At 43.2% G+C, this 26189-nt stretch overlaps 1 protein-coding gene across 3 annotated transcripts in view; it reads right to left on the minus strand.

The window, feature by feature from the left end:
• Positions 1-20652, minus strand: part of TEAD4 (TEA domain transcription factor 4) — a 55861-nt gene extending 35209 nt beyond the window's left edge. Inside the window, exons 1-4 of one of the 3 annotated variants that reach the window (XM_031050139.1) lie at positions 20462-20634; positions 20016-20094; positions 11853-11907; positions 3595-3849 (exon numbers count right to left, since the gene is read on the minus strand). In XM_031050139.1, coding sequence (XP_030905999.1) covers positions 3595-3601 — 7 coding nt within the window. In that variant the 5' untranslated portion in view covers positions 3602-3849; positions 11853-11907; positions 20016-20094; positions 20462-20634. Of the gene's footprint in view, positions 1-3594; positions 3850-11852; positions 11908-13771; positions 13789-20015; positions 20095-20461 lie in introns of those variants that run through there. The other 2 variants (XM_005150232.1, XM_031050140.1) reach the window with 2 other exon arrangements.
• Between the last annotated feature and the right edge of the window lie 5537 nt (positions 20653-26189).

Here is a 26189-nt window from a genome sequence, read left to right on the forward strand (position 1 = left end):
TGCTTTGACTGAAACAACATTAGGTGAGATGCTAAAGTAGATCTACAATAAAGCGTGTGGAGACCGACACCTTGAAGGTTTTCCTATTTGTAATAGCTGCCATGCTCCTCCCACCCCTCAAGGAGAAGTGTTTATGAACTGGGACAGGCAGTGCTTCCTCGGGTTTATTTTATTGATTTCCAGTTTCAGTTACTATTTGAGGTCATAGAAAACATTAACTGATACCATATCCCTCTGAGACAAAGGCAATATCCTACAAATCTACCTAGTCACTTCGCAACAGGGGTGGGAAGGACCACCTGTGACATGGTAGGTTTTAGCATCAGATTGACCGTTTATGCCAGCTTAATTCACGTTGCAAGCTCAAGTCCTTGCAGTTCACTGACGGCTCCAGGTTCTAACATGGTTAACTATCCTTTTATCACTCAGCCTCAGAGCTTCGGATGTCTTGAAGTATTTCCTATGCGCTGTGTCAGGGCTTTGACTCACCAACAGATGGTACAGCCTGGGAGATAGATGACTGCCCCCAGCTGTCTGCCCCACCCTGCTCAGCACAGAAATGGCCAAACTATTTGTATAGTTGTTAAACTACTGCCTCATACAGAACAGCAATCTAACACACAGCCACCCATTCTAGCTCCTCTTAGAGAAAAGGTGCTCCAAGTCAGATGTTTGTGCAGTGAAAGGAAACCCTGGGCAGCTAAGGCAGTAGCTCATTTCTTCCAAGCTCTTACTTCCTCAGTTGTAAACCAAGGCCCCAACAGTGTTTTGTCAAAGTACTCACTTTGCTAATTACTATTTTTTATTTCTCTGTCCTAAGTAGTGTTGGGAGACTTCCTCTACCTGCCATCTCCATGCAAATTATACAAAGGTACTAAGCTCTTCGCCTCTTCTTTCTCTAAACCAGTAGTGAAGATGCCAGGAGATACCAGCCTCATTGCTTCTAATGTCAACACAATGATCAGGAGAAAATACAGCATCCCTATCCAACAAGACAACTTTTCATGCCTTAAGTAGGTGGTAAGCAGAGACTTCTGGAGAGGAGAATGAAAGCAGTACTCTGTAATGTGCCTATTCAGTCAGGATGCTGTCTCCAGTAATGGAATTCATCTAGCAGGGAAAAACACAATGAAAGAAAAGAAAGCAGCAAGGACACCGGTGGGGAACAGTGAAATGCTTCAACTTTTGTCAAGGGAAAGGGGCATATATACATTTCTCTCTAACACCTCGCCCCTCGGTTCAGCAAACTCTGCAAGTCAGTCACGGGACAGCTAAACAACTGTCCCTTGGGGGCAGCGCCAGCTCCACACAGAGCTTGTCCTGTTCGTGAGCTGGCTCACAAGCAGTGAAGATGAAATCAGGGACTATATTTATTCTCCGTGCCTGGTCATATCTTTCTATAGATCCCAGGCTGGGCCCCACTTCCTTGGCGTGAATCCTGGAGGCTAGTAAGCAAAGGAGGGCATAAATCAGTGCCTTGGGTTCTGTCAGGAGCACATCGAACCAACCGTCCATGCTGGAACAGGTGCACTGAAGGCAAGCAGGGACACTGTCCCATTTGGAGTCGTGGGGGAGGGCCTGCAGGAAAGCTGCTCCCTTCTCCCAGAGCCTAGCCCCAGCTTTTCAAACTGCAAGTGGGTGACCTGCCTTCTGCAGCTCTCCAGTCCAGTTAACTAGAGACTTCCCACTGAACACCAGTTCATGCTACGTGAGGCCCCAACCCTGCTGCTTGCAGCAGTCCATTCTACTTTGCTTTTACTTTTGCTCTCACTCCATCACCGAAATCTTTCTGGTCTGTTTCCCTTTTTGCTCCAAACGTTCACTCTAAAGCTGAAGTATTTCAGGGACCATGCAGAATGATCAGTGAATTAAGGCAGCCTTAAAACACAACTGTAATTTTCCACCAGTAGTTTTAAGTCACCTGTTATGAAAATTAGTGCAACAAGCCAGTTTTGCAAACTGACAGCAGCAAGGACCATGTCACCAATCTATGCTTAATAACTATGGAGAGGATTTTAAAGTAATATATTAGTTTGAGTAACATTTTAAAGCAAATACTGCTTCTGAAAGAAGCAGTCTTACCCTCACTTCAAACAAGGCTGCTCATTCCCTTTTCCTCATACCGTCCCTAAGTACTGGCACAAGCAGTTGTGCAGCTGTGCAGTGAAACAAATCTGGGGGCTTATGCAAAATTAAGTTCACTTTTTTCCCCCCTTTGTGGCTCTTAGTTTTACGCTGGATCAGTTCCTTGGTCGGCTCCACAGCACAACCACAAAAACATTTGTACTGGCATAGAGCACGAATTGATCTCTACATAAGAATATTGACAACTGCTGAGCCTCAGGGTGATCTGCCTTAGTCAATATATATTGCTGTGGTCAGACACAATGGTGTATGTACCCAGTAAAACCATCCATAGTAGATAAGGTTCTGTAAACAAGACCTCACCCATGCCCCCACAGTGAGAGCAATCTATTCAGCGAACAATGGCTCGATGGTGGGACAGAAACCTGTGGAATGACTTGTGAAGTGCTCCATCTGAAGCTTCAGGGCATGGTGCTCCCACGATGGGGGCAGTATAGATGCACAGATTCCAATTTAAAGGTAAACCCCCCCCAAGCACTGACATGGTAGGGAGAGGGCTGCTTTCCCTATCTTTGCTAGTGCTTTGAAGAACAGTTTAGACACCTTGGGACTTTTAACCAAATATTGGGCACTCTCAGCCTTTGGTGTGCTTTTAAGTCACAGAAATACCAGGTAGCTTATTCCAACTAGGTAGCTTATTCCAACACTGAACTGAGAATCCAGCTCAGATCAGCTTTTTTGCAGATACAAATCAAGAGAAAAAAATTAACTGAGAAATAGGTCCAAAATCCAATTCAAAATCATGTCTACCACCCAAAAAGTTGACTTCTGCTGCAGCTGCAAGCCACCATTTCTCTGCATTCAGGGTTGGTTATCTAGCTAGCTGAGAAAGAACCTACAGGTGAAAGACATTCATGCCAGGGCTCCAAGAAGGCAAACTACAACGAAAGGGGGCAGCCAGAGATCCATTTTCTGCTCCTAAGATGTGAAAAGCACAGCTAGTTAACAAAATGGTGTTTGCACACCACCAGCAAAGCCATTCAGGAGTTATGGGGCTGAACTTCTACCGTTTAGCACAGAGATGCAGAACTTTACCTGTTAGGATAACAAGAATATTGGAGACTGCAGCAAGAGATACCATAAAAGATAGACTTAGTCACAACACAAAGCCATTACATGACATCTATCCTGATTCGGAGATTATTTCAGCAGCATGCCCAACTCTAGGATACTAGAGCTACTTATTGAAGATGAGTAGTAATACTTATTACTGAAGATGAGTAGAGATACTTACTGATACGCCCCTAAAAAAGACATCTATAATTCTTTCTGATCTGTGAATGTTAAAATCTTCACTAATTTTCCTAAACACAACTTGAAGCAACCAACTGCATGAACTTAGAAATACCTGAGAGAAAAAGAGCTCATTCAGAACATCATTTGGTACAAAGCAAGGGGCTTGCACAGGGCATTCTGCCTCGAGTGCTGTGACGTGTCCTTTGTCCTTACCATACATCTTGCCTTCGTCTGACAAGATAATCTTCCGCCGTCCACATGGTGGGTAGATGGCTAGCGCTTCCTGGAAGCTCTGCTCAATGTCCGGACTCCACACACCCTCCGCGTCATTGTCAATAGGTTTGTCCAAGGCCTCACTGCCCCCTGAGTCGTTGCTCCCCTCAGGGGAGGTGGGAGAACTCCACTCGTTGGAGGTAATGGTGCCAGCTAGAAACTCCAAGGTGCGACACGGAGAAGCAGACTCAGAACCTGTGATGACAAACACATCCCATCTGTCAGTTACAAATTCTGCTCTGCAGGAAAACAACAAAAAAAAGGTAATGAGAAAAACGAAAAGTTTAAAAAAACCTCTGTGAGGAGAGGTTTTACTTCAAGTTTACCTTAAATGGTAACACAACTCCGTGCTTGATTTCTCTTTATGTGGAGATGAAAATCTTTTCTACAAATCCTTCTTATAAAACATCCTGCTCCCATATCCTTTTGGCTCATTAAACATCACTTCCCAAACCTCAGACACTCTGTCTTTTTGCCTGTGTCTTTGTCTCCTAATTTCTTTCTCCCTCTGCTGCCATTATCTGTGCAACTGTTATTTAACTTTCTAAAGCATGCATACAGGGATTCAGTCTGTGTGAAAGGCTATACAAAATAAAGCAGTGATGAATTATGTAGTCATCACTGAGCACTGAAATTTTCTTAGATACTGTTTCGCTGGATCAGAGTTGGTAGCCGGTGTCATTTTTAACACTGACATTCATTCTTCCCAAGGATCAGCTGCACTTCAAAAAAATAGTTTCTGGAGCCAGGCAGTTTAATGCAATGTCTCCCAAATCTCAGCACTGTATCCTGGCAGGAGCAGAAGGCACTATGAGTAAAAGGATAAAGGAAAGAAAAAAAAAAAAAGAAATGGATCATTCCCCTGCCTCAATCTCAAAACCATTAATTTACCTTTTTAATAGTTTTGTTATCTGAGCTATAAAAATGCTCACAAGCCACCATTTGAGAATCCGGTTAAAGAGTTCAAAGCTTCCCTGAAAATCACCACATTGAACTGGATAGCAAGAAAATAAGAATAAGGATTTTTGTTCATTTGTTTGTTTTTTTGCAAGAGCAACAGAATCACCAAACCTGTACTGAACAAGAGCAAAGAGACCTCTGGCATGCCAAGTCACACTAGCTCAGAAATATCACAGTGATAATGTAAAGGAGGACAGAAGAGAAATTTGGGCATGGTCTATGTACAAAACTAGCCAGAACAAATCTGTGCTGTTATTGATAAATGGGAAAAGCAGGTCCATTCATTCAACACTGTGAGTTCAAAAATTCTGGGCTTATGGCTCCAGAAACTTTTCTGACATCAACTTCAAAAAACCCTTACATCACACTCTCCTTTCTAAGCCTCTCTTTGTATTTCTTGTTTACAAAACCTTCCCCAAGACCATAGTGACTAGATTATTGGTTTTTTTTTAATAAAAGCTGTAATTATTAAGAATTTTATCATTCCAAAGCTGAAGTTTTTAGGAGCTGACAACATTAGCTGTCAGTTTTGCTGCTCCTAGATGACTTTGGACAGCAGCAGACACCTGTTTTACAGGTCCACCAAAAACTCAGGAACAAAATAAGATAATATTGATCATTTTATGAAATGTGACTCTTCAGGGAAATCTTGGATGCAGTCATCATGAGATGGTCGAAAATTTGAGGTCCTGAGTGAGAAGAGTGTGCAGTAAGCTCACTGCCCTGGACTTCAAGAGAGCAGACTTTGGACTCTTCAGGAACCTGCTTAGCAAGGTTCCATGGGATATAGCCCTAGAGGGCAAGGGGGGCCCAAGACTCTTGGTTAATATTCAAGGGTCACCTGCTACAAGCTCAGGAGTGTTGCGTCCCAACTAGAAGGAAGTGCAGCAGGAGGGGCAGGAGACCTCCTTGGATGGATAAGGAGCTGCTGAGAAAAATTCACAAGAAAAAAGAGGATTATAAAAGGTGGAAACAAGGACAGGTGGCCTGGGATGAATACAGGGATATTGTCAGGGTAGTTAGGGACCAAGTTAGGAAAGCTAAGGCCCAATTGGAGCTAAACTTGGCAAGGGATGTCAAAGATAACAGGAAGGGATTTTATAGGTATGTAGCAGCTAAAAAACAGACTAAGGACAATGTAGGCTCCCTCTGGAAACTTTCAGGAGAACTGGCTACACAGGACTTGGAGAAGGCTGAGGTTCTGAATGGCTTCTTTGCCACGGTCTTCACTGGCAAAGGCTCTGACCGCAGCACCCAAGTCTTGGAAGGCGGACACAAGGACGGTGAAAACCTAGACCTTGGGCCCACTGTACATGAGGATCTGGTTCGAGACCATCTTAAGAACCTGAATGTACACAAGTCCATGGGACCTGATGAAATCCATCTGCGTGTCCTGAAGGAGCTGGCGAATGAAGTTGCAAAGCCACTGGCCATCATATTTGAAAAATCATGGCAGTCAGGTGAAGTTCCTGATGACTGGAAAAAGGGAAATATAACCCCCATTTTCAAGAAGGGGAAAATGGATGATCTGGGGAATTACAGACCAGTCAGTCTCACCTCTGTGCCTGGCAAAATCTGGGAGCAGATTCTCCTGGAAGGCATGCTAGGGCACATGAAAAACAACAAGGTGCTTGGTGACAGCCAGCATGGCTTTACTAGAGGAAAATCCTGCCTGACCAATTTGGTGGTCTTCTATGACGGGGCTACGGAACTGATGGACAGGGGTGGAGCAGTTGACGTCATCTACCTGGACTTGTGCAAAGCGTTCGACACTGTCCCACATGACATCCTTGTCTCTAAATTGGAGTGTCATCAATTTGATAGGTGGAGCACTCGGCGGATAAAGAACTGGCTGGATGGTCGCACTCAAAGAGTTGTGGTCAACGGTTCAATGTCCAGCTGGAGATCAGTAACGAGTGGTGTCCCTCAGGGATCAGTGTTGGGATGGGTCTTGTTCAACATCTTTGTCACTGACATGGACAATAGAATTGAGTGTGCCCTCAGCAAGTTTGCCGATGACACCAAGCTGTGTGGTTCTGTTGATACGCTAGAGGGAAGGAATGCCATTCAGAGGGACCTTGACACACTTGTGAGGTGGGCTGATGCCAACCTCATGAAGTTTAACCATGACAAGTGTAAGGTCCTACACCTGGGTCAGAGCAATCCCAGGCACAGCTACAGGTTGGGCAAAAAGGAAATTCAGAGCAGCCCTGCAGAGAAGGACTTGGAGGTTTTGGTCAATGAGAAAATGAACATGAGCCAGCCTCAGTGTGCGCTGGCAGCCCAGAAAGCCAACCGTATCCTGGGCTGCATCAAAAGGAGCGTGACCAGCAGGTCAAAGCAGGTGATCCTGCCCCTCTACTCTGCTCTCATGAGACCTCACTTGGAGTATTGTGTGCAGTTCTGGTGTCCTCAACATAAAAGGACATGGAACTGTTGGAACAAGTCCAGAGGAGGCCACGAGGATGATCAGGGGACTGGAGCACCTCCAATATGAAGACAGGCTGAGAAATTTGGGGCTGTTCAGCCTGGAGAAGAGAAGGCTGCGTGGAGACCTCATAGCAGCCTTCCAGTATCTGAAGGGGCCTACAGGGATGCTGGAGAGGGACTATTCATTAGGGACTGTAGTGATAGGACAAGGGGTAACGGATTGAAACTTAAACAGCAGAGGTTTAGACTGGATCTAAGGAAGAAATTCTTTACTGTTAGGGTGGTGAGGCACTGGAATGGGTTGCCCAGGGAGGTTGTGAATGCTCCATCCCTGGCAGTGTTCAAGACCAGGTTGGATGAAGCCTTGGGTGATATGGTTTAGTGTGAGGTGTCCCTGCCCATGGCAGGGGGATTGGAACTAGATGATCTTGAGGTCCTTTCCAATCCTAACTATTCTATGATTCTATGATTCTATGATTTTAGTAATTTCTAGACACAGCATACTTCTTACACCATGGTTCAACACTTTAACAAGTGCTTCACACATACATTTACAAAACCAAGTATACAAGTTATTTCCTGTGATAATGTTTTGAACACATGAACCACTGGCATGGTCTACCACTGTCTGTCTACCCATCTCAGCCCCTACACTAGGTTACTTCAATCCTCTTGACCCATGCTGTACATTTTCAGTTCTAATAAACATGGGAAGAAAGAGTAAAGTGGAAGGGTGAGGAAGCAGAAAGGAGAACTCACAACACCAGGACAGACATCCCAAGCACACAGTGAATGGCACCAAAGCAGGCAGTGGACTTTAAGAGGCCCTGAAATGAACAATAACAGTTGGTTCCTTCACCAAGCATCTATCACCGATACATCCCCTTTCGCTAGCAGATGCTCAATAAAAAATTACACAGGTATTCAAAAGACTGTCTTGTTGAGGAATAGGAATAAGGGAATACTCCTTGTAGAGGAGTAAGCTTTTCACAGGGGTACTCCGATGGAGAAACAGAAGCTATCTATCTGTTACAGCCATTCTTCTTTTGATATTTCTCCAAGCATCCCTAGCCCCTGGAGGCTGCCAAGACCCTCTGTATTTAATGCACATTAAAATCTCTACAAATACAAGGCAGAAACTAATTTTAAGTGAAAAATGGCTAGAGTTCAGAAAGAGGCTGAGAAATGGAGGAGGAGTTCAGAAAGAAACTAAGGTGTGAGAGCAAGGTATTCATACTGCTGCCTGCATTTGGAGCTGTGAGTCTCTTAACAGCCAACAAGCTTGTCACCAAGTGAAAACATCTATAACTGCTCAAGTGTATGACTCCTAAAGTCATGGTCACTAGAAGCTACAACCTCTGTTATCATGACAAATCCCCTAGTAATGCATTCACATAGACAAAAAGTCATCTCCTAGGGAGTATAGCCATCATAACCATAAAAAGCACCCATTTTAACTCCAGTTATTTTCATCTCCTTAATGTCCATGCCTACACAGATGAATACCTAGCAGGTGATTTAAATATGGTACACTTAGGTTGGAAACAAAGCAAATATATCTGAAGCATAACTATCCCCTTTCCCCCCAGTCCTGAAGTTGGTGTCTGGTCACATTTTACAAGGCTTCATACGTGCTCCAAGCACCTTTAGAGACAAAGGAAACCTTGGGTCATTTCTGATCCAAGCTTCAGAATAAGTGGAGAAGAAAACATGCTGTATTCAGTTCAGTGTCAACTCGCAAGACTCCCTTCTCCAAGCATGAAAGAGAAGTTGTGACGACTTAAGCAAATGTCACTTGTATATTCAAGGAAGAGAGAGAATATGTGAGCTGTATCTCACACTGGTTTAAATCAAGGGTGGTGTGGAACATAAGAGCTATGAGAGAAGAAATTATACAAATCTTGAAGTGACCAGGGACCTTTTTTTTTTCTTTAATGTTTCTTACTTTTTGTGCCTTGACCAGCAATGCTAGTCCTATCCCAAGCTACAGCTAGGTCAGCAGGCACTGAAGTATACTATCATAGCCTGATTCTTCTTTCCCTTCTTGACACTAAAGGTACTCTTGCTGGGGCATGAGAGAAGTGGAACTGTGCAGACTAGAAAATCAAGGGTGTTTGGCCCTCTCCAGCTGTAACCTTCATAATCACCCATACAATCATCCATAATCACAAGACACTAACACAAATTTGCCTTCTTTTTGATTACTTCCAAAGAAATCCCATAGACTAAAATGACCAAGGAAATCCTTACAACTCTATGTCTCTAGTTCAGTGAGATGCCAAGGGCTTAAAGAGCCTGCAAGGATTTCTTAAATAATGATGTTTAAATAGTAAGCTCCATGTGCAATCCCAGGTGACACTCTGTGATCAGAAGCAATGAAGTGTAGCACAGGGAGCCCTGGTCGGCACTACCTGGTCCACGGGTCTCTGTTGGCTGAACGCTTCAGGCCTTCCATTTCCTGCACTGTTGATCTGAACTCTGAACTCACTGGTAGCCAAAGTGGCTATTTATTAAACTAAGCAAAGCAAACTGTAGAGAAGCTGGGGGCTAAACTCTATGGTAAATGGCTTTATTAGTACGGCAAATTGAAAAAGCATCAGTGGAATGACTTTCCACTGAAAAAGAAATCTGATTAAAACCATCATTTTTCCAAAACATGCTAATATTGAATGAGTTATTCATAAGGGAAGTTTGAATAATATTCATTAGTAACTATTTTAACAAAATATGAATTTTTCAGTTAGCACCTAGCTTTCAGTTTGCTTCTGGTTTCCCAGTCAACCAATAGTAACTATACACCAACAGGTTTACCAACAGGTAAATTTAATGGTGATTTGTACTGCTGAGTATTCTACTATCAGTAGTATTCTAGTACTTGTAAATTGTTTTGGGGGTTATTTTTAAGTTCTGCCTGTGGCAGAGCTTACAATCACCAAGTTTTCTTCTGATGCAGAGGGAATTTGATGTTGAAATCACTAAACAGACATCACAGTTCCCAGGCATGTTCATACAATCCCATCCCCATCTGGCCAGGCACAGTTCTTAGGATCAGAGGAGTCAGAGGATGTTGTCCTATTCTCATAACAGGAAGTTTTGTCACAGGTCCCAGGCTTGGTGTTTGTTCTCTTCAGATTCCCTCAGTTTGGACTTGCACTCCACTCACTTTTGGGCTCTTGTATTTCTATTATTGTACTTTACAGTTGTTCTTATTCTGATCCTACTCTTATTTTACTGAGAAAATTAACTACCTTTCTTTGTGGGGTCCAGTCATGCTTGGGATGGATTCTTCATTAGGGACTGTAGTGATAGGACAAGAAATAATGGGTTAAAACTTAGACAGGGGAAGTTTAGATTTGGTATAAGGAAGAAATTATTTACTGTTAGGGTGGTGAGGTACTGGAATGGGTTGCCCAGAGAGGTTGTGAATGCTCCATCCCTGGCAGTGTTCAAGGCTAGGTAGGATGAAGCCTTGGATGATATGGTTTAGTGTGAGGTGTCCCTGCCTGTGGCAGGGGGGTTGGAACTAGATGATCTTGAGGTCCTTTCCAACCCTAACTATTCTATGATTCTATTACTCTCTCCATAGATCAAAGAGATAAGCCCTTCACAGCACTTCCACCTCCTGTAACTGCACAGTAACTTTATCTCCTTCTCACATTTCCCCCCTGTCCAAATAACTTTCTTATTCACTCTTGGCCCTTGTTCTTCTTTCTGCCATGGCCCGTCTCTTAATGAGTCAAAAAAAAAAAGCAGACTTTTGGATCAGAGGAAAGTAAAAACATGGAGAAAGTGCAAAGTCTTTCATCTCCAGCAGCTTTCCAGCAGCTTCAGTTTAACTGTCCTGTTGCTGGTAATTTCAACACCAACTCTCTTTCCTTTCATGGTATCTCATTGAGATGCAGAAATCCTGCAGGGCCAGACAGCTGCCGAGAGAGCGCCCTTCAGTGAGGTCTCGCTGACAGGGAGCACATCTTTAACAGATTCCCTGGCCTGACACATCTGCTTTCTAATACTAATCCCTCAGTCAGTACTGTTGGTAACAGCTCCCTCTTACGTGTTTGTAGCAGCTGCTCAACACAAAATCATACTTTCTTGAGGATCTGAAAACTGCAGCCAGCTGTCTCCAGTTGTTCAGTTTTCTTAGAGCTGCTCTGTCCAAAAGGCTCTCCCCAGTCCACAGCTACCCCCTCTCCTGCTGGAATTGAAACTGAGCAGGACACACTAGCCAGAGACATCCCTGTTCACTCACCCCTCCCAGGCTGGAATGCTTGCCAGCACAGCCATGTGGAGTCTGGCAGAACAATTCCCCTTCTGCTTCTGAGCTGGCTGCACCATGACCAAGTTTTAAGAAGAAAGTACCTTTATCCTCGGTCTTATTTAATGGTACTGGAATCTGTGGATGCAGGGACCGCTTCCCATTACAGGTACTCCTTTATATCATTGTAATGTAAACAAAATAAAACAATTCTGGTATTCACTACCTTAGCAACATGATCCCAATACTGCTACTATAGCAGCAGTATATCATTGAATCACAACATCTTCATTTATGACCACAGTCAGAAAAGAATGATTTTGGTCAGCAGAGAAGACATTCTGCTGCTCAAACCACAACTCTAGAGTAGTTTGTAACAATAAGAAAACCTGGAAACAGCACCAATCAGTCAGTTACTTCCACCCTGAACACAGCAACAAATGAGCTTACACAATGCAGTCATACAAAGAGATTCGTGTTTAGGAAAGCAACAACTTGGAATACTACAAAATCTATTGCGCAAGTTATGATGGAAGATAGCATTCAAACTTACCAAAGGAAGAAGTCTGGGAAATTCAACAAGCCACTACAATAATAGCCCAGTTCCTCTGAAAGAGAAGAATGAGTGCAGTCAGTAGATGAGTAGCTCCAAGGGGGTGGTGCAACTCAAAGACTGCAGGGAAAAGAAAAAAAAACACACTGGAAAGGGAAAAGGTGGGAAAGCAGCTAATCAGCATTGAGTAAGGTCTGTTAAAGCCCCCACGCAAGAAAGGACAGAAGTATTGAATGTGTTTGCAGGGTCTCTACAGAGCAAAATAAAGATGCAACTGTAGCAAGACCAACCAGCGCTGAACTACACCTAGGAAGGTAACAGAACTCTTGCAGCAATAGCCAGGAACCCTTTGCTTGGGATCCTCAGGAGCTGTGTTCCCATCGTGAAATCAGCCTGGAGCGAGCACCACTCAGCTTCAGCAGTTAGTGGGGATGGGTGGGTGCAGCTCACTGAGTGTTAGGAGAGGGCTTCACTCAAACACTCCACAGCAACAACTCAGCCAAATGGTGAACCAGGCTACAATCCCACGTTTTGCCCTGGGCCTCCCGCAATGCTGGCTATCTTCTGTGGATGTCTCTATGCACCCTGCATTACCACAGCAATGCTGCTTAATCCTGTGAATAAAACCAGTTAAGGTCTTACTTGCTGTAGGTGAAGCAAAAGCTCTTAACAGGCAGCAGCACTAAGCAAGGAAAACAGAACTTTTATTTCCCTGTGTGTATTGGGCAAGGTAACATAATCATTACCTCTACAGGCTGCATTGTGAGATTTTTGTCTCCATGTCACCACTGAGTAACACTGGTTTACAAAGAAACAAGCACTACTAGCCTCGGATCATACCCAACATAAGCCGGGGCTCCAGCTGAATGCTTACATAAAAGCAAGATTCGTCTGCTTGCTACACTGAAACTGCCTGCAGCAGCTGCTGTTCCAAAGGTACCCCAGTTCCCAAGCAAAGCAAGACAACACTCTTAAACGATTAAGTAGCTGAGCTCTGGCTGAAATGGAGGGAGAATGTGGTGTCCAGCACAGTGATGTAAATCAAAACAAGCAGAGCAGAGAACTTCTATCAGTGCAGCCCTGGATAATGCAGTCAAACAGTATGTGATTAGATAAGGCTGTGTGTGGCCTTGCACACCATCCAATCAGTTACACATTTCTGATAAAGGAAACAGCACACAGAGCCTTACTGCCTTAAGGAAGGGAGGAAAAAAATACACATCCCAATAACAAAACCCAAACGCTGGTTCTGCTCCCTCTAGTTTAGGGGTGGCCAACCTGGGGATCGATCCTGAGACACAGGCAACTCATGCACAACTCCCACAGACAAGTTACATCACATGGCCACCAGCCTTGGACTGACAAAATGATCACTGCGTGATCTACATCTTAGCTGGCAGCGCAAAATAAACCAGCAAAGGCAGCAGAGATTGACACTGCCAGGTTGCCCTGGGACTGAGCCACATGCTGGCTGGCCCCAGACCTCAAAGGAACAGTGCAATTCCTGGGGAGTCACCGTTATCTCACACGTGGAAATGCGTTTCAAAGCTTCCTAAACCAATAAAGGTTGTGGCAGGGTGAAAATGATTACCCAACCTTGTGCTAGCAGCAGCAGTCACCAGGAGTCATTGTTCCAACAAGCACGGAGCTGGTTAGAAACCACCGAACCATGAGAAAGTCCAGTAATCGCGTCTGTTTTCTACCGCAGAATCACCAGCAGTGTCAGCTAATGTTTAAATCACAGCTGTCCCTTCAAGTATAGACAGGTGTAGACACTGACAGATTAAAATGAATTGAGTCTTACCAAACCAAGCTAGAAACAGAAATAAATAATAGCATTTTGCCAGAAAATATTATTCGCTTCATTGTTAAAGGAGAGGGAACCTTTAATGTCAGCCTAAAAAAGACTTGCTCCTTACCAACTGAAAGCCAGCAGTTCTGAAATATCTCACCAGACTCAAAAGCCTCCAGTTTACCTGTGGAAAAAACTATAGCACAAAGTGAACCACTGAAGTGAACCGCCCAATGACAAAATCAGACTGTGGGCAAAATCCAGACAAGAATTTCAAGACAAGAAAAGGTGAACTTTAAAAGTGATTTGCAACTGCAAGTGGTGTAACTTCAGAAGGGTTCATGGTTTTCATCTGGAAACCAAGCATCTTTTGAGCCTTTCCTGACCAGTAATGGAAAATTGAGACATTCATAATGCCCATTTTATGGTACCCAAATTGAATTATTTCCTAATCCTTCCTCCTGTTCATGACATCTCTCAACCTCTTGTCTAGGACTCAAGGGTAGATGTCCCAAAAAAAAACCCTCAGAACTGTGACATGCTTAGCTTCCCATGACACCAAAATGCCACATGAACTCAGACAGAAGACAGATGTTTCCAAATCTCATCCAAAGCTGTGAAAACTTTCAAGTCCAAAACTATAGCCAGACTTCAAGAAAAGAGCTAAAAGAGCTAAAGAACCTGAGCTAAGAGATTTACAACAGTACATATATAGAAGCACTGACCACAGCTGCTCAGGAACACAATCGGATTTTTGCATCTGCAGTGCTTGCAGACAGTCTATGTTGTGGGCACAACCTATCCAGCCCCTCACTAATGCCTCAAAACAAAAGCAAATGACAAACTGTCAGAACAGGTATACAAAATGGGACCTCAAGTCAAGCAATCGATTAAGCATGTGCCTGGATTTTAGTAGAGTTAGGAGCTTACAGGTGTTTGACACTTTTGCTAAGCATATGCCTAAGTAAAGAACAACCATGAAACATCTGCATGGTATGAATGAATCCTACTCATGGCTACCAATCAAGCTTCACCCTTTTGGGCTATTCCAACTCAGTTTTGGAGTACACACTCCACCTAGAACATCTATAAGGTGAACATTCACTGCTTACACTAAGATGATCACTTCCTGATGGTTTACACTGAGGAAAGATCACCAGATTTGCTTTTAAGATACCCTAGCAAACAGACAACAGCCATTTTAGCCAGACACCAGTTCTCCTTCCACTTTGACACAAGAAACAGTAAAACCACCCTCAACTCAGACTAATTTCGAGCTCAGAACTCTTCCCTCTCAATTGTGGCATAAACATATTATTCTATCCAAACTGCTGAACATACAGGGATTATGAAAACCTGCAAAATTGCAAGTACAACCGCAACACTCAAATTGGAATCACTAAGAAAAAAAAATTATAAAGAAATGACAAAAGCTGAAAAACATAGGCCCCCGGATACTACAGGAAAGCAAAAAAACACTGATTTATCTCTTTGCCCTTCCAGACCCTTCTTGCCAGGAAGGTCAACAGGTTATATACCTTCTGCTGGATTAATCTACAGGAGAACAAGGGCAGCTAGCCAAGCAAAACTAGATTCTTAAAGGGACACAGTTACCAACAAACTTGACTCCAGTTTGTACAATGCGCTCTTACAAACAAAGCCTGTGACCAAAAAGAGTGGTAAAAAGATAGCTCCTTCTCTATTTTTCTGTTAGCTTACTGGTTGAATAGAAACAGAGATTTACACTGTTTCTCCTGCACAGTCATTTTCTTCTGTTCATGTAGATCCTTCACAAAGAAATGGGGGTGGGGAAATCAATAGGATTTTATTTATTTTTATAAAAATAAGTCACAGAGCAGTGAGGGTACTTGGAAGAAAATCTTCTTATGCAAACCTCAGTTTCACACCTGCTTTTCCCCTAACTGACAGGATTTTCAAACCCGGAGAACCTCTCTAAATTCTGCTAATCTGGTATCAGTGAGCCTTATTTCAAAGACTTTCTATGAAGAAGTATGATCAAGTAAAATGAACTTAAAATACATCAGCAAATCTTTCCATTTCAGCATACACATGCTCAGCACTCTCTTGACTTTTCCTCCTTCACTTAAAAGTAGTTCTGGTTACAAGAGATTAGACTTTGCCTGGACATCTGTCATTAATGCTGTTTGAAGGGAGGCACTTTGAGGACTACCCTGATTTATTTTCTCTTTATCAATAGCAAAGCAGATCCTTCAAAGGCTTGTATGTAGGCTCTGAAAGCCACTGGCACTCATGTCTCAGAAGTACAGCAAAGTAAAATACCTACCCTTTGGCAATCACACTTTAATGAAGGTAAGAACAAGGTAATTATAAGCCTACAATGGAACAGAAAAACAGAGCTAGTGACTCAGCCAGTGGCACCAGGAACTGGAAAACCTGCCCCTCCCTAGCAGGAAAACTCTAATTCATATGGTGTTAAAAACAAAAGGGAGTGACTGCATCATCTCCAGAAAAAGGAGGACCCAAGGGGCAGGAACAACAACAATAAACCCACCTAAAACCAAAGAACACCAACGAAATATACACACACACCAAAAAAAAACCCCAAACCAACCAAACAAGCAAACAAAAAATCCCCACCAAAAAAAAAATCAAAAAACCAACAAAAAAAAAACCTACACAAAAAACCCACACAAAAAAACCCACCACCAAAAGCTAAAAAAAATAAATCACCCCCCAAAAAAAACCCCACAAGAACCAAACCTATCACTTCCAAATCCCCCCAGACTCCTAATTTCTAGTCTCACATCTTTTAATGAGCTCCATGCATGCGAATTCTTGACTTTTTACAAGGCTCTACAATGCAACATGTTGGCTATCTATTCAGCATGGTAGTAGGCATAAGACAGAAGTTGGAAAGAGGAGCATAAACTACTGTGATCTTGATAAATTTGGTTGCTCTTCAAAGAGAGACAGAATTTCCATGAAGTTCGGGAACAAAAAGGACACAGTGCATGATGTGATAGGATTAGATTTAGAAGAGCATTTACTACTCTCCAAGGAAATCACAGCTGAAAAATTACTTCAAATCGGCTTTGGAGAGTATTGATCAGATTATTAGAAAATTAAGGGATTCAAAACCTAAATGTAATTATATATACCAATGGAACCAAAAGGTACAAGGCGCATCTACTGGGCTGCTTCAGGGATTTCTACCAGTCCAGTTTTCTCTGACATCTTAGAAACCTAAGACTGAATAAAGGGAATGCAATGAAACTTGCAGGTGATACAGACTGAAGTTTACAAACACCAGTGAATAGAAATACTCAAAGGGATTTAGCTCAAAAACAAACAAGAGAAGGGAGACAAATAAGGCCATGCAGAAATAGCAACGCAAAGAAACTGAATAAACAATGAAACAATGAAAAAAAAAAAGAGATAAATGAAGGAAAAAGCCCTGCCAGAAGCAGGAGCTAAAGACATGCAAGAGTGAGAATGCTCAGTAAGTTAGAGTTGTCTGCAAAGCAAATGCTTCTAGAGAAAGACCAATGTGACTTTTGTCTGCAGATGCTCAGCTATCAATCCAGGCAACAGAGATGAATCACCTCCAACATGTGGAATATCAAATCTCATTCCACAAAAGTAACAGAGATAAACTGAAGAGTATAAAAATCAGGTTATAAAAAACTAAAAAACAGGTTTATAAAAAACTAGGCTTAGAACAATAGATGTTGAAAAATGTTTAGTCTCTTTATTAGCTTGTAAGAACCTGGAAGGTGCAAATGCAGAGAGTAAGTAATCATTTCACAGAAATACACACCAAGGCAGTAGAGCAAAAGAAGTACACTGGGCAATGAAAAAATTGTCCCAAAAAATTATTGAAAATCCATTGCACAGCATTTGGGAAAGGGGCAGGGCACAGAGGACAAGGGACACAACAAAAACCAAACAAGTGAGCAAAGGACAAACTGGAGCTATAGGGAAAGCATAACAGATCTTTCAAAGAAAGCAACAGTGAATTTTTGCTTTCTTAAGATACAGCCACAGCCAGGCAAAACAGAAAAATAATTTCATTATCACAGGAGCAACTACAGGCATGGTCCAAGGAACTATTTAAGGCGTGAAAAGATGGCAATATTGCTAGGGAAATGTCCATTATTCCCCACTACCCATCCCCTTGTTGTTGCACTAGCTTCTCCAAACACACCAGCATTTATGTGACCACATGATTAACTGGGCTGGGTGATCAGGCCCCTGGCCTGGGTCAGTAAACAGCAATGCCAATACCCATGCCAGTGACAAAGGAAAGAAGTGTGACAAATATGGAAATGGACAGTTTGAGGCTGTGCAGGCAGGTTCTGTCTAGAACAGCAGCAGCCTGAAGTCTTTGTGGACCCACACCTTGAGTTATGTTGTGATGGAAGCAAGAACTGAAAGGTACAATCAGAAAAAGGCATATAATGCTAAGGAAGGAAAGCTGTGAACAAGTATAATGCTGCTCCAAACAGAGATCCAAGCAGCACCTACTGGAAACTTGTTCTCAGCAATCTTCTCAAAACTCTACTCACTGTATTTGAGTTCTGTGAAACAAATACCTGAGTAAGAAAAGCAACAGCAACTGCGATTTTAGTTTAAATCACAAGCAAAATTTGGCACCATGGAGCCCTTTTTCTCTTCAGAGCCTGACAGTACTATTTTCACAGTTTTCCCACGGTCACTCTGTAATACGCTAACATTACAACACTTAGCGCAGCAATAACCTAAAATACTTCACAGCAATAAGTAAAATTCATTCTAAAAATCCAAAAGATGTAGCAGGAGCCAGGACAGTGGAGAAATTTCTAATGCTCATTCTCATGCACAATAACTGCTCTCAAGATCACCTCCAAGAGGATATGAAAAAGGAGATGACTGGCCAGTTTAGAGATGATAGACTTTGTCACATGTTCCAGTTGAGAGAAGTATCCAGACTGGGATTTAGGAAAACCCTGTAAGGTCACTGCATCCTGGCTGGTTGCCCTCCGCTCTCTTATCACAAGTTCCAAAGAAAACCCTAGAGTCCATCAGCATCCAACAGCCCTGATAAATAACCCCCTCAGTATTAACTACAGCGGGATCCAGGTTCTTCTCTGTCATCAGAAAAAGCTAGCAAGACCAAAAGGTGTTAACTGTACAGATGATAGAACAGCAGCTTCAACCCGGACCTAGCAGTTGTTATATTCCCAGTCTGTTATCCCCCTAGTCCTGTTCCTCCATGTTACCCTCTGCCATGTTCTACTGCCCACTTCACTGTGTAGAACAATAAAACCTCTTACATCTACACAGACAGATGGACAGACAGATGAACGAATGCTCTGCTCACTTGCACACAGTGCAATCAAAACTAGAAGCCGATCTGTTCTGAGTAATAGGAAACAAGACAAAAAAAACCCACAAAAAAATCCACAAGTCCCTTTCCCTCTCACCCAGCCCCTGCGCTTCAAAAGTGCATTGCGTTGTTTATTTGTAGAGGATTTGCAGAACTTAACTCCTAAGGTTAGAAAGTAGCATGAATGTAACTTCAGGTTAAACAAAAAATGGTAGATTCGTTGTGATTGGTTTTGGTTTGTCTGGTGGTTTCTTTTTGTTTATTTTCTTTAACATACATGACCATTCACCATAAAGTACCTCACAGAAGTCTAAAATACACTGAGCTACACTCATTCCCCTTCTACAAAACCAGCCTCATCTTTAGCATCCCATGCAAGAAATACTTTAAGCAGAATTACCTACATGAAAAATTACTTGGAGAAGATTTTTGTTTGGGTTTTGGTGGGGGTTTTTTGTTTGGTTGGCATTTTTTGTGTGGCTTTATTTTTGTTTTCAACTTAAGTCCTTTCCAGAGGCACGCCATCAAAACTCAATTCCAACTTTCGAATAACTAACTGCTCTGGAAAGCCGCATTTCTCATCTGTGGTAAATGCCCTGTAACAACCACCATGCCTTCTCACGCATGGGTTTGCTTATGATTTTCGTTTGTTTGCTTTTTCTCCATAATTTACATCAGAATTCATTACAGGGAGCAGTGATCCTCCTCTCCACCCTTCCCAAGAGCAGCTCTACAAGGAGCCCAGAAGCTTATTTTTTCCCCATTAGAAATGTTAGCAGTTTTCAGCCGATGCCACAAGTGACCGAGTTACCCAAGTCCCAGCTCCGGCAACCCCTCGCCGACGGAGGATCGCGCCGGAGCCTCCATTGAGGATGTTCCTATCGCTTCCTTTGTATGGCTGTGCCTCCTCTGTCGCACATGATCGGCTCCAAACACCCCCCCCCCTTTTCACCCTACCTGCCACACTCATCCGTACCCCTCCACCCCGCGCGAAAGCGATGGTCGTGAAATAGCGTGTCCTGACCTGAGCAAGGCGAGAGCGGCTGTTGTTCCGTAGGGGCAGCGGAGACCCGCTCCAACTCCTCCTTCTGCTCCAGGACTTTCTGCCAAAAGAGCAGACGATGGCTGTTCTTTGAGCGCCTGCCCCTCGCTCCCGCCCGATCCCCACCCCCGAGCCCGCAGGGGTGGGAGCGGGGGCTTGGGAAGGGGCCGCGGGCGGGTCAGCTTCGCGCTCGGCAACGCCACCGCCGACTCGGAGAGAAAGAGAAAAGTTGCCGGGGAGCCCCAGCGGCGCCCGGGGCGGCTCCGCGATCGGGTGGGGCCTCGGGGCTCCCCCTTCCCGTGGTCCCGCAGCGTCGGGGACAGCGAGAACAATACCGGGCCGGGCGGTCCTGCCGGCCGGGTGTCCGAGGGGGAGCTCGGAGCCGCAGCCGGGGCCGGCGGCAGCGAAGGCACAAAGCGCACACTCACCTGAGGAGCGCGGGAGCGGACGGCGGGACGGCGAACCCGGGCGGCGGCAGCGGCGGCCGCGGTCGGGCAGGAGTTCGGAAGGAAAAGGGAGGGTTTTTATTTCCCCTGGAGTTTGAAAGGAGGAAGTGAGGAATGCGAGGAATGAGAGTTGGTATGAAATGAACGCGGCCGTGGGAGGGGACTGCCGGCTAGCGCAGGGGCTGCGACGGGGCTAGGGAGGGAGCTAGCGGGGAGGGTGGCGAGAGAAGTGCCGAGGCGGAGTTAGAAACAAAACCCAGCGGGGCCGGGCGCTCCCTGGCCGGGGACCGCGTGTGACCGGGGCGGAGGGAACGCCGGCAATAGCCGGAAGAGGGGGCCCGCGGGGGAAGGTCTCTCCGCACAGGGGGAGCGGAGGAAGGAAACTCCGAGCGGCTGAGAGCGGGGAGCGGCCGGGACACCGCCGCCTCCAGGCATCGGCGCGATGCCCGGGCGGGGAGAGAAGTTGGAGTCCGTATCCAGGCCGGGCCGGCTTCAGCCGGGGGAAAGAGCCCTGGAAAGGCCGCCGCTTGCCTGGTCCCTGCCCAGGGACGAAACTCCGGCACTGAAGGGATTCGCTAACCCTTTCGAACAAGCGCGGCCCGCCGACAGCACTTCCTCGAAGCCCCTTAGAGATGTGATGTGATTTCCAGCCAGCATCGCTGCGCCACTGCAAAAGGAACCAGACCCAACACCGCAAGTGGTTATAACAGTTTAATTATCCCGAGAGCATTACAGAATGTAAACTACTTGCCTAACAGCAAAGGGGTGTTCTCTGTGGCATTTCTAAGTTTCACAAGGAAGCTACTCCTTTCCTGTCCATTCACAGCGGAATGCCAACATGTTGCACTAGAAAATGCTGATACAAAGCTGAGAGTTGCACTAGGGTTGGAAAGCCATGTCCCAAAACCAAAAGCAGCAGTAAACCAGCAAGTAAATGGAACGATATCCTGTCAGCAGCACTGGGCAGTGTTGCTACATCAAAATAAACTTTTTTAAGTCCCCAGCAGGTAACTTTGCCACAGGTTCCTGGTGTGCACGTAACTCTCTGTGGTAGAGTTATGACACACTTGCTTTTGTTTAAAACTTTGAGGTGCAATAAAAATACTGAAGAAATTGAATAAGGAAATTCTCAGCTTTTGGTAAGAATCCAAAGCTAAAATTGTTGCAACTCTTTTCAAGTTGCAAAGAAAAGACAGGAGCTAGATGTGTCCTAAAGTCCCAGAAACTAAAAAGCAAAACCCATCAACTTCATAACCTTAGTCTTGGGATTTGGAAGGCCAACTCCAAATTTACCATACAGGAACAAGTTACTCCTGGGGAGATTCCAACTGGACACAAGAGGAAATGTCACTAAGCCACTGCAACAGCCTTCTCAGGGAAGTGTTGGACTCTCGGACACTGTCAAGATTCAGCTGGACAGGGTGCTAGAACATCTAGTCCAGGTCATGCTTTGCCCAGAAGGGTTTGACTAGATGATCCTTGAGGTCCCTCCCAACCTGGGACTCTGTGATTCCACTTTTTCTGTTTTTCTTTTTGGCAGTGTAACTGATATTGGCGAACCTTTTTAATGCGCAATTACTTTTCTTTGACAGGCAATGCAGCAATATTTTATGAATAATTAAGATCTTAAGAAAAAATTATACAGTTGTAAGAATATATATTATATACTAGAATGGGTTGCCCAGGGAGGTTGTGAATGCTCCATCCCTGGCAGTATGCAAGGCCAGGTTGAATGAAGCCTTGGGTGATACGGTTTAGTGTGAGGTGTCCCTACCCATGGCAGGGGGGTTGGAACTAGATGATCTTAAGGTCCTTTCCAACCCTAACTACTCTATGATTCTATATACAATATAAGTATGAAGTTACAGAAGTCAACTATTCTGTGGTTTTTCTGTTTGTTATATAAAACCCTGCAGTGAGCTCATTTAGCCACTCTTTCTACTAAGCCGTATTTTAAAATAGGTCATTTAACAAAAAACTCATATTAAAGGTAGCTCACTTCTCATCACACCTGTTCACTATGAATTCGAGGCCAGGTCTCATGATTATGTGACTAACAGACTGTTTTGCTCCCATTTCCCTGCAGAATCAACATAGCTCAAAGAGAAGGAATTGAAACCTATTCCTTCCTGTGAATCATCACACAAATTGTTTGCAGGATTCCATTCAATTGCAGATGAAAACCTGCTCAAGAGAACAGAGGGGGTTTGGAGGTGGTTTTTTTGGTGGTTTGTGGTGTTGGTTTGGGGGTTTTGGTTGATGTGTTGGGTTTTTTTGTTTGGTTGTGGTTTTTCCTTTTTTAAATTATTCTTTATTGTTTCCTTTACTGGTGGTAATGTGAAAGCAAAGTATTCTGCTCAGAACAGGAAGTTGGCAAGCTGGTGACACCTAACTCCCCAACCTGATCCATAATCTGTCTGAATGATTTTATATGCAGCTTTTAAAATACTGGCTCACAGTAAAATATATTACTTTCCCCTTAATAAATAAAGGGATCAATTCAATTAAGCATTTAAAAAAAATCCCCTGGTTTTGTGATAATTTTAAGCTGTTTTGTTGCAGACAGTGCAATTGTTTGCCTTGTTCAGAAATGTTAAAGTGAATAATCACAAATTGCATCTTCTAGACTAAATTAACTCATTTATGTATTCTCTAAATTAAATGTTACATTGCCAGAGCAGGCTTTCTTATAATAGTCTTTATCTTAATGCATTTTGGTGAAGTTAGTTTGCTTCTGTATTTTTCTCCCATTTTGGGATCAAAGAAGTGACGTCCAGCTTCCAATGAGGAAAGAATAATTCCATATAAACACATTAAGGGACAGAATGAGAAGACAAAAACTGTGCACCACACAGTTCAATAGATACAACAGTAAGTGGGTAGAGGTGCTCTGTCTTCTTTCATGCAAGGGCTTTCAATTCTTACCATTTCACCACTATAGCAGGCAGTTTTCCCTGTTATTAAGGAAGCACGTAATACCAGTGTTGCTTTTCTACTCATCTTCATAACTATATGCAGGACCAAATCTCTTTGCCCTAGCATAACTTAAGCATCTTTCTGAATTCTGGGTTTCAGCAGTAGTTCCAAACTGAAGTTACGTACAACAGTTTGACATTGTGGCTGTCTCTGGCAAAGAAGGAATCTTTCCAGAGTCCAGATTCTCAAGACTTTTCACAAGCTTTTAGCTCTTGACCTGTAAATCATGGGGAAGGCTTTTCTTGTCTTCTGTACCAAGAAATCAATGTCAATTGAGAGATCTATAGAGCTGTTAATACCAACAAGTCAAGGAGCACACTAAGTAAAACTTAAGTGAGAGTGGGACTGACCCCTAAAAGCAAGAAATTACTCACTGTTTCATGTGTGTGAGCCAAGGAGCTTAGAGCAGCCTAGTAGCTGGTTTAGTCTGCTAGATCTGCTTTTTGAACAGTTTAATATGCTTCCTTCGTTGTTGCAAGATCTCTTTGGGATTTCAAGAATGTTACATTTGCTCATATTCAACTAATATTACTGTACTAAGAACAAATGCCTAGTAGTACTTCCTGCTCAGTTTTCTATTCCAACTAAATCTCACTTGGCTCAGATGGATCTAGTGGGGAAGAAAGAAGAGGTGCATGAAGAATAGAGCTTACACATCGAGAGCTGTGTTAAGTTTCAGATTATCAGTCCCACCATATCTCCTCTTACAGAAGTTCATACATCTCCCAGTGGAAATAGGAAAATACAACCACTTCAACTTGGTGTTCCTCCTAGCCTTGTATTATTTCAGTTCTTGATTCAGAAATACACAGTACTGTACATCAAGAGCACAGTGGGTTCAGATGGAGGGTGTGAAAATGCATAATGAACTATTACAAAAGCCCTAACCGGACACTGGAAGAAACATTAAAAAAGATGGGGCAGAGAAGTGCAACTAGCTTAAAGAAAGAATCAAATGGAAACCAAGAACTATACAGGAATAACTGCTGTCGAGAAGAAAACAAAAAACAGAGACTAACTTTACATTTATCCCCAGCCTTCTAAGTCTATGGGAGGGGAAAAAAAAACAAACAAACAAAAAAACAAAACAACATAAAACCAACTGAGAATTACAAAGGAAAAGGAGGAGTAAGAAGGAAGATGAGCTATGACAGGAAGAAACTGAGGTAGTATCTACAGGAGGAAGAAAGAACACCCATAAGTGACAGCAAAATTCTACCAAAAATTCATTAAGAATTATAGATTTTTTCAATATATAAATTAGTTTATTTTTATTTAGATATAAAAGTTATAAATACAATTCATGTAAAACATTATCTGATAAAAGCACAGAATCAGTTAATCTGTCTGCACAATCTGACTGAAACCAGAGGCCCTGGCCCTGCTGGGATCATTTCATGTCAACAAACAGCTTGAAGAGCCACTGCTGACAAACCTAACTGAACGGGTGAGTAAAGGGACGCTACGGCGGCCTTGTGAGCAGAGAGAAAATCATCTTGAATTCAAAGTTAGCGTTCTACCTTCACGTCACCCCAAACCACCGTAAGGCAGTTTCTTTCACGCAGACCTAGTCAGAAAAATAATCAGACAGGTAACAAACTGACTTAGTTATCTAGATGGACAAAGGGAATGCAAAGCCACTGTCAAAGAACTCAGAAAAGCACAAATAGAAAACAAACACTGTCAGGTCTTGACTCCAACCTGATGAGTACAAGAAGGCACAAAAGAGATACAGGAGTCAAGTTCTCTTCAGGACAGATCTGCTGATGAGTTCATCTCAAGATAATGGCTCACCAGCTATACAGGCATTTGAGAGATGTGAGCTGGAGTTCTCAGCATCACTTCATAATCTACAGTTAAATACAGAGTTTGCACATGATTACCATAGTTGATTTTTTTCCCCCCCCTGGCAGTATCAGAAAATGTCTCCACAAAGTTTCATTATTTTGAAAGAGCAAGTGATACCTACCACTTCAAAGACTCCAGAGCCCAAAAGCAATAAATCTGTCTCTCTGAAGCTTGAAACAGAGTTAGTCTGCTGATAATAGCAATATCCAAAGATGGAGAACATCTATTCTTGTCTTGATAGAGGGATTAAGTTTTCTAGGATCATGAACATGCATTATGGCCACAAAACAGGAAAGATAGTAACTGTTCTCTGCTTTAGTACACATGTGCACACTATGAGGCTTACATGTCACAGCATGCAGCAATTCACTCTAATGAATCAAGGCCGTATGAATCAAGAAGCATTCCATGCTGTGACCTACAGTCCCCATACTGTATATCCAGCATTAAAAATGGAACACTGGAAGGGCACACTGCAAAGCCTTGTGATACATTAAGTATTTTTTTTTAAGCTTCCTGATGCCTTTGAAAACACCTGTAATTTTCTTTTTAGGTAACTCTTATATTTAGGTTAAAATAATTTATATAAAAATCAACCTCTATTTGTCATGACATGAGATTAAAAAAAAATAAAATCAGTCACTTATTCCTAAAAATGTAGCAAGTTTTACAAACAATAGACAAAAAATAATTCTGATCAGCATACAGCCTACATTAAATCAATCAGAACACTGCTTTTCAGGAATAGGACTGTATCCTCTACAGTTACAACAGTATGGTTACAGCCTCATACTATTGTATGCTTTGTTACAATACTACCTTTGGCCAAATTCAGTCAGATTCTAACATCTGTTCAGTCTCATTTTTCACACTGTTAAGAATAACA

This window comes from Melopsittacus undulatus, chromosome 5 (assembly GCF_012275295.1).
Source record: "Melopsittacus undulatus isolate bMelUnd1 chromosome 5, bMelUnd1.mat.Z, whole genome shotgun sequence".
NCBI lineage: Eukaryota > Metazoa > Chordata > Aves > Psittaciformes > Psittaculidae > Melopsittacus > Melopsittacus undulatus.